The following is a 9,791-nucleotide window of genomic DNA, read 5'->3' on the forward strand; positions in this document are numbered from 1 at the left end:
CACATATAAATGGAAAGACATCTTGTTCACATGGACTGGTAGACCTAACACTGTTAAAATGTCCATACTACCCAAAGCGATCTATAGATTCAAAGCAACCTCTATCAAAATTCCAGTGGGGGCACCTGGGTGACTCAGTTGAGCATCGACTTCGGCACAGGTCATGATCTCACAGTTCGTGAGTTGGAGCCTCGCACTGGGCTTGCTGCTATCAGGGCAAAGCCGGCTTCCTCTGTCCCCCTTTATCTCTGCCTCTGACCCAGGCATGCTTGCTCTCAAAAATAAACATTAAAAAATTTTATAAAGGGGTGCCTGGGTGGCTCAGTCAATTAAGCATCCAACTTTGGCTCAGGTCATGATCTCGTGGCTCCTGGGTTTGAGCCCCGCATGGGGCTCTGGCCTGACAGCTCAGAGCCTGGAGCCTGCTTCAGATTCTGTGTTTCCCTCTCCTTCTGTCCCTCCCCGCTCACTCGCACACTCTCTCTCTCGCTCGCTCTCTCTCAAAAATAAACATTTAAAAAAATGTTTTTAAGTAAAAAAAATTCCAATGGCATTTTTAAATAGAAACAGAAAAAACAATACTGTAACTCATACAGAACAGAAACCACAAATAGCCAACTCAATCCTGAGAAAGCAGAATAATCTTGATTACCTTTCAAATATTATTACATTTAGTTTCATCAGCAGGTAAACACTTTAGCTTCAACATGTCGACTGTATATGATTTAACTCAAAAAAAATTTGTTGGTGGTGCTTTTAGATTCCACACATGAGTGAAATCATATGGTATTTAGCCTTCTCAGTCTTGACTTATTTCACTTGGCATACAGAGAATACACTGATTGTTGTCAGAGGGGTGGGGGGCTAGGAGATGGGCAAGATGGGTTAAGTGCAGTGAGAGATAGAGGCTTCCAGTTACAGAATGAATAAGTCAAGGGAATCAAAAGCCCAGCATAACAAATACAGTCAATGGTATTGTAATAGCTTATGGCAGCATTGTATGGTGACAGATGGCAGCTACACTTGAAATGAGCACTACATAACATATAAACTTGTGGAATCATTATTACGTTGTACACGTGGAACTAATACACATTAGGTCAATTATACTCTAATAAAAAAAAAACGCAAAAAGGAGTAAATTTAAGAGAGTAGAGATTATGGGTATTATTATCCCATTAAAAAAAATATTGTTATGTCATTTGTTAGAAATAGCCAAAATAATTTTAATAGGTACTACCAATTTTACTTGGGCTGTTTTAGTGGGGCAGTACAGCTACCATATACACATGTTCTTAACACAAGAAATAACCTTCCATATCTAGGAGAAACGTCACCCTGGAGCTAAGGATACACAGGGAATAGTGAGAGAAGAGGGCACATGAATCTAGACTTTCACATCAGCCCTGGTGTTCAGTGAAGACAGAGATTTCACAGCTCTACGAATCACATCCTATCCAGTCTGGTTTCAGCCTGCACCACCATATCACAAAGTTGAATTTTGATATTATGTTAATAATAGTTTAGAAGCTATGGTAATTACGGAATGAGTAGAACCTAAAATCAGAACAAAAAAAAAAAACAAGGTCAGATTCATCACAAACTAGTTTCTGGCATTAAGTCATTTACCCTCCCATGTGTTAATTTCATTGTCACTCAGATGCATAAAGTATCTGTTAGATGCTTTCTAGAATCAGGATTTCTGGAACAGCTGTGACAGAAGTTTGGCAGACCCTCTACCTCAGAAAACCAAAATGAAACTGGTGAAAATTATCAAAAGTGATTATTAAAACATAAAATCAGGCATTTTAACTCTGGAAACTGACCTAAGGCCATGTAAAGAATTGACAAGCATTTATTCAAGATAACCTACAGCATCTTGGTAAGAACACCAAGTGTGTGGCATTTGAGCCAGAAATTGCTCCTACTCTCGATCCCAGTTACGAGCTGCAGAAGTTCTATTCTGGGCAGATGAGTCTGAGAAGGAAGAGGAGAGGGCTCTCTTTCCTTGCCAACCCCTGTCTGTAGGGCATAAGGTAGAGGTTCCACACTAGCAAGGGACACGCTGAGAAGACCAGGATGGGAATCCCCTTTTAACTCCTACTCATAGAGCTGAGCTACTTCTCAGGGAGAAACAGGCCACGATCCCCCTGATCCCCAGTTCCAAGACAATAAAACAGAGGCTCTGTCAGGAAAGGAAGACATGAGAATTGGCGGTGCCATAGCACTGCCTGAGGTCTTATATTAAACAATAGAGCTTATCCTAGCAAGCAGTTAGAGAAAAAATTAGAGACCAGACGTAGCAAGAAAAACAGTACACTAGTCATAAATTTAACAAAGGGATTCAGGAAAGATACTGCCAAAAAGGACCCTACTGTGACCGCGCTCAACAACCCCCCCCCCTCCCCGCCGCCGCCCCCCCTTCCCCCCACCCCCCCGCCCAGTGGTCTGGAAAGCTGCAAGTACACACTATACTCTACACTCACAACAACTAGAAAAAGTACTTGCCAGCTGCTAATCCCTGGTTAAAAACCAGGCAAACATAAAAACTCCCTGAATTTTGAAAACATGCCTCAAACCACACACAGATACATTGCAAGGGTGTAAGGCTTACTGGGTCTGGGCTCTTAACCACAAAATCTAACCAATCATCGGCAATTTTTAGCCAGGTTAAAAACAAAAATAAGGAGGCAAAAAACGGAGCATTAAAATCCAAAGTTGAACACTACAAGGGAAATAAGACTCCAGAGAATCACTCCAGGCAAGACACTAAACAATTAAAAAAGTAAAAAGCACACGAGTAAACTGGGGGAAAAGGCAGGTGTCAGAATCTGGAGTTGCTAAAATATACTTGATTAAGATATTCACTTTTCAACAAAAAAAAAACATATATAGAAACAACAAAAAGACATGTGGAGAAACACAAAAGTACAAACCTTGCACAGGGAAAAAAAAAAAAAAAGAAGAGAAAAATTGTCTGAGTGGGTCCAGATATTGGACTTAAAGATTTTAATGTAGCTATTTAAATATGTTCAAACAACTAAAAAAAACATGTTGGAAAAATTAAAGGATAACAATAATTCATCAAATAAAGACTAAAAATAAAGAGACAAGGTGCCTGGGTGGCTCAGTTGGTTGGGCATCCGACTTTAGCTCAGGTCATGATCTCACAGCTTGTGGGTTCGAGCCCCACGTCGGGCTCTGTGCTGACAGCTCAGAGCCTGGAGCCTGCTTCCAATTCTGTGTCTCCCTCTCTCTCTGCCCCTCCCCTGCTCGCGCTTGTGTCTCTCTCAAAAAAGAATAAACACACATAAAAAAAATTAATAAATAAATAAATAAAAAATAGACAAACGACAAAGCATGACCAAATGAAAAATATCTCAAACAAATCTATCTCAAACAAATCTAAGCTGAACTGTTTTCTATCTCAAACAAATCTAAGCTGAACTGTCCTAACATAATAAAATCAAATTATCTTGATTATTAACTCTAGGATGCACTGTGCAAAATAGCAAATGTACATTTTAAAAATATCTAAACCAAAATATACTACTTATGTTGTCCTTAAGAAATAACATCATTCAGGGTACTTGTATCAGATATACATGAGCAATCATAAATTATTCCTATTACCACAGGATAATTATTATGAGCATCCCCTTTCATTCCCTAATGTGTTCCAATTCTCATGTCAATTATACGGTCACCTATAACCTGTATCTATCTTTCAAGTTATTTACAGTTATCTTTTTTATTTTATGTATATATACACACACACATATATATGTTTATAGTTTATTTATTTTGAGAGTACAGTACAGAGACAGTACAAGTGGGACAGGGGCAGAGAGAGAGGGAGAGAGAATCCCAAGAAGCTTCGTACTACCAGCACAGAGCCCCACGCGAGGCTCGAACTCACAAAACTGTCAGACCATGACCTGAGCCGAAACAATTAACCTGAGTCGGACACTTAACCAACCGACTGAGCCACCCAGTAGCCCCTATTTACAGTATCTTTAACTTTTGTTCTCTTTAATCTTTCAGTATTTAATTGCCATTTAAAATGTTAACATGAATTTTTAGAAACTTAATATGGAATTGTGTATAATCAAAGTAGTCAAATGCCCTTCATTATAGATGAATGTATAAACCCATTTGGATACACAAGTAACAATAAAGGAAACTATTGGAACAACAATAAAAGAGGTTTTATAAAAACTGGTTCAAGTTTTATTTTTCAAGAGAAACAACATATTTTACTCTATTTTCACATCCGATAGAAAAAGCAGCAGAATCCTAATTGCCTAGCAAAAGGAAGCTGGTCCATCAACTCATGAACTTATAGTTTAGTCTCACAGCTAAGAAGAGTTCTGCACGCATCATTCAAAACTGATTTGTTGCTTTAATAGAAAACTTTTACTTAGAAAAATTAAAATGGGAATCTTTGCACTATATGGGTTCAAATAAAGAACCACAGTAAAATAATAGTTTTTAAATTTCAACAGGAAAACAAAACCAAAAAAAAGCTGAGATCAATCTCAAAATCTGAAATTGGTAATCTTATTCAGTCGCTACTATACTCACCTGTAACTAATACATATCTTAATATATAAATCACACATTTCTCACTGACTTTTATAACCCTTTTCTGGATTTAAAATTTGTTTTAATCTTGGGATAAAAGTGCTTTTAGGAAGCACATGTGCATTTACATACACATGTATGTAAGTGATGAATCACTGAACTCTACTCCTGAAACCAATACTGCACTGCATGTTGACTGACTAGAATTTAAATAAAACTTCGAGAAGTCTAAAAAACATATCATTTCCACCAAAAATAAGAATTATGTATTTTTCAAGGAAGTATATCACAGAAGAATTTTTGAAATAAAATATACTATCCTCTTACCAAGATATGTACATATATTAGATATTTAACCTAAATAATATCTAAATAAAATCTAAATAAAATATCTAAATAAAATCTAAATAAAAATATCTAAATAAAATCTAATATCTAAAGATTCCATTGCAGTTGAAAACCAATTCTGAATAATCAATGCAAAATAAAATCAAATGATTCCAGTTCAGTAGCTGTTTTTATACTCTGCTGGTTAGTTCACAAGGTAGTTTTTGTCCTTTTTAAAACAGTGTTAAGGATCAAACACAGGCAGTGCTGGGGTGACTCAGTCAGCAAAGCAGCCGACTCTTGATTTTGGCTCAGGTCATGTTCTCACAGTTCGGGAGACTGAGCCCTGAGTCAGGCACGGAGCCTGCTTGGGATTCTCTCTCTGCCCCTCCCCCATGGCACAGACTCACTCTCTCTCCCTCTCTAAATAAATAAATAAATAAACTTAAAAAAAAAATCAAACACAAAGAAAATGAACTTTACAAAATTCCTGTTATTTCCTAACACAGAATATAGGTTTATATATAAATATAATATGCATGCAATGTTAATATATATGCAAAAATTATTATATACATACTACATACATATATATGCATGCAAAATAATAGAATGCAATAATTATTCACCCGAATACATTGTGCATTTCAAATGACAATGTATATATTTTTAAAGAACCACTTACTGCTTTTAATGAATAAGCTTAAAGTATAGAACATTTCTAAACAATAAATGCAAGAAAAATGTAAATAAAAATTATTATGTAGAAATAAACAAAGAAAATCCCAGAAGTTAAACTATCTTTTCTCCTTCAAGATAACTTTAAAATATGTAAGGCATACCTTAGATACATTGTGGGTTCAGTTTCAGACCACCACAATAAAGCTAGTATCACCATAAAGCAAGTCAAATCAATTTTTTGGTTTCCCACTGCATACAAAAGTCATGTTTACACTATACTGTAGTCTGTTAAGCATGTAATAGCATCATGTATAAAACATATTATAGATGCCTTCGTTTAAAAATATTTTATTGCTAAAAATGCTAACCATAATCTGAGCGTTCAGTGAATTACAATCGCTGATCACAGATCACTGTAACAAATATAATAATGAAAAAGTCTGAAATATTCAAGAATTACTGAAATGGAACAGAGACAAGTGAGTAAACACTACTAAGGAAAAAAAATGGTGTCTGGATGCAGAGTTGCCATAAAGCTTCAATCTGTTTAAAAAAAAAAAAGAAAGAAAAAGAAATGCAGTATCTTTGAAGCACAATAAAAGGAAGCATAAACTAGGTATGTCTCTACTAACCCTGGGATAAGTTAGCTCCACAGCAGGAGATATTCCTACAGCTGGAAGTATGAGATTTGGCATACGTAATAGCTCCTAATTGGCTGATCCCTCTAACATTTTCCAAGTCAATCACACCTAAAAAAAATCCATTTGGACACAAAACGTAACGTCTAGCTTTACAATAATGTTTGCATGGTCGATTTCTCTAAGGTGGTTGCAACGGACTGAATATTTGTGTCCTCCCCCAAATTCACATGTTGAAATCCTAACCCCCAATGCGATGGTGTTAAGAAGAAGGACTTCTGGGAGGTAATTAGGTATTGAGGGTGGAGCCCTCATGAACTGGATTAGTGCCTTATAAAAGGGACCCCAGAGAGCTCTCTTGCCCTCTCTCCACCATGTGAGGCTACAGTAAGTTAGCCGTCTCCAACCCAGTAGAGAGCTCTCATCAGAACCTAATGATACTGGCACCCTAGCGGAACTTCCAGACTCCAGAATAGTGAAAAATAAATTTCTGTTGTTTGTAGTCCACCCAATCTATCGTATTCTGTCACGGCTGCCCGAACTAAGACAGCATATAAGTCCTCCCAAATTCTGAAGAAGAATGAGACGGTGCTAGTCTAACTCTTAGGGAAACACCTGTGAGTAAGAACTCTGAAGTAGGCTTTGTGAGGCAGAGCTACCAGAATTATCGGTAAATAAATTACTCTCATCAGGCTGAGAGGCAGCTGAATGCTTTACTAAACCACATCTACTGTCGGGCCCACCATAACCTAACTGCTAAAAGCAGAAAAGAAGCTCTGGTTTTAAGAAAGAGCCTGAGCAAGACAGACAATCTGATGAAGTCTAACCACACGGAGGAAGAAATAAGAGCAGGATGACAACAAAACAGAAGAAATCGAGTGCTTAAAAAATAATGCTTTTGACATTTTTATAACCTGTGCAATTTTCCCACCCTCATCATATTTATATTTAAAATCATAAATGTATGCTTTGGGGAGCCACAATGAGGACTGCAGCAGGTTAAACATCTATAGCTCTTAATGGTAGGGTTGGAGTGTACAGAGAGCAGGAGAGGTAGAGACAGAGGGAGAGAGTGCATAAAAAAAGTAACAGGTGACCACGAACTAGGTTAACATTTCAATGCCAGTGAGGTTCCTTTAACGGAATAATGCTGAATTTCTTACTGCACCTCTTACTAAGTGCACCTAACCCAGATAATGCATTCAGGAAGAAGAAGAAAAAGACTGGAAAAACTGCCATGAGCAAAATACCCAAAATACCCAAAATACCCAAAATACCCAAAAATGACAATGGAAATCGTTAAAATCACCCAAGAAAAGGACTGGCCGATCATTCTCCCCCTTATGTTTTCTCCTTATATTTGGAATTGCCAGGGAAGTTACAAGATGGCGTGTGCTTGGGAAACAAATCTCCAATATCGGCATGCCCTAGGATAGCTTTTCTTCCAGAATATCTTTGCAGTAATGTTTGCAAAACAAGCCTCAGAAGCTAGAGACAGGTTTCCTTCTGGGTCAGAGGACACATCTGTTTCCTAACCAGAGTAATAAAGATATACCTTCTGCAGGGCAAAGACTGAACAGGTTAGCCAGGCCTCCTTTAAAACAGTTTCCTAAACTCATGGTCCTCGGCCATGACACAGCCTCACTGAGCGCACAGCATCTACCAGGGCCCTCCCCTCTATCACTCACCTGGGTGGAGACAGGGGAGCCCACTAGAACCTGAAGGTCATAATGCCTTCTGTGTCCAGAGTAATGAAACTACCTAAATCCATTTGGGCTCCGTGCCTCCTTACCAGCAAATTCTATGGAAGTATGGCAAGCCAACTTTGCAGATTCCACCACACTGTTTATGAACTGTTTAACTGCTTGCCATACACAAGCTCTGTATGGCTGAAGCTAGTAAGAATTCTGAATAAAGATTCTATCAGAAGGCATTATACCTGTCACTATCTCATTTCACAAACAGAATAATCCTAGGCACTCTTAGGATGACTTGATATTATGCCAAGAATCATGGTATACTACCCTGAAGCAATAGTTATTTTCAACAACTGAAAGTATAAAAAATAGGCAATTACATTTTAAAAATTAAAGGAAAAACCTAACAGATGATGGAATAGAAAGAAAAGTTCCAGAATGTTTTAATATAAAGTCTAATACCACATGGACATTTTGAACAATCAGGCAGCATCTTGCTACACCTCCAGATCCCCCTAGGTATGCATTTACTCTTCTGTCCTCAGTATGAGAAACACAGGAAACTGGTCATTAGTTACACCATACAACTTAGAAGTCAACTGTGTATTTGAATACTGGCACAATTGTTAGCTGCATGATTTGGAGCAAATTAGTTCAATTAACTGAACCTCGTCTACACAATAAAATCACATTAAGTTGTGCTTAAAAGAAATAACACATATAAAACGCTCAGAGCATGGCACATTGCAGGCATTTAATAAATGCTAGCTACTGTCATTATACACCATAGTGAAACATGCCAATGAAACATAAATATTAGTGGCTGTTTTAATTAAATCTGAACAATTACATGCTCATTTTTATATTTTTTATGTTTATTTTTGAGAAAGAGAGACAGAGTGCAAGCAAGGGAGGGGCAGAGAGAGAGGGAAACACAGAATCTGAAGCAGGCTCCAGGCTCTGAGCTGTGAGCACAGAGCCTAATGTGGGATTTGAACCCACAAACCGTGAGATCATGACCTGACCCAAAGTCAGACGCTTAACCGACTGAGCCACCCAGGCGTCCCAATACTGACATGTTTTAAATAATTTCCAAATTTCTTCTTCCAAGCACAAAACTAGTATTCCTGCCCATGAAAATGTTACGTTTGGGTGCCTGGGTGGCTCAGTTGGTTAGGCTTCCAACTTCAGCTCGGGTCATGGTCTCACAGTTCGTGAGCTCAAGTCCTGCTTCGGGCTCTGTGCTGACAGCTCAGAGCCTGGAACCTGCTTCAGATTCTGTCTCCCTCTCTCTCTGCCCTCTCTCACTCATGCTCGCACTCTCTCTCTCTCTCAAAAATAAACAAACATTAAAAAAAATTTTTTTTAAGAAAATGTTAAGTTTTCCTTAGATTAACAAAGGACGGGGTACAAACTTAAGTCTGTATTTGAGTTTATGTACTTTCATATGCTATATACTTCTGACATATCTCAAATCAACGAATACGATCTTTTAACCAATTTCCAACAAGTGTCATGAGAAAGATCAGTTAACATTCAACAGAAGTGGCTCATCACTCATTATATGTATATGTGTCTGTGCACAAAATACTGTTTAAACACTCCAAAATAAAAACATGTGCAATAGTGGTTTATGAAATAAATGAAATAAATTACAGTCAAGATATAGGATGTGCAAAATCAGCTTCACTACACAGAAAAGGCTACAAAGAACTTACAGTGTTATGGACAAGTTATAAATAATGAGTAACAATAACCTGGGTACCCTTTTTATGTCTATGAGCTCTTTTGAAATATCAACATTTTATATATATATATATATATATATACACACACACACACACACACACACCATATAAACCGA

General features: G+C 37.6%; 1 protein-coding gene across 1 annotated transcript in view; it reads right to left on the reverse strand.

Moving 5' to 3' along the window:
* TUSC3 (tumor suppressor candidate 3) overlaps positions 1–8,563 on the reverse strand; it is a 215,322-nt gene extending 206,759 nt beyond the window's left edge. Inside the window, exons 1-2 of the mRNA XM_042936655.1 lie at positions 8,543–8,563; positions 7,786–7,839 (exon numbers count right to left, since the gene is read on the reverse strand). Of these exons, the coding sequence (XP_042792589.1) occupies positions 7,786–7,839; positions 8,543–8,563 (75 nt within the window). The remainder of the gene's footprint in view (positions 1–7,785; positions 7,840–8,542) is intronic.
* Positions 8,564–9,791: the final 1,228 nt, after the last annotated feature.

The sequence above is a fragment of the Panthera leo genome, chromosome B1 (genome assembly GCF_018350215.1).
Source record: "Panthera leo isolate Ple1 chromosome B1, P.leo_Ple1_pat1.1, whole genome shotgun sequence".
Lineage (NCBI taxonomy): Eukaryota > Metazoa > Chordata > Mammalia > Carnivora > Felidae > Panthera > Panthera leo.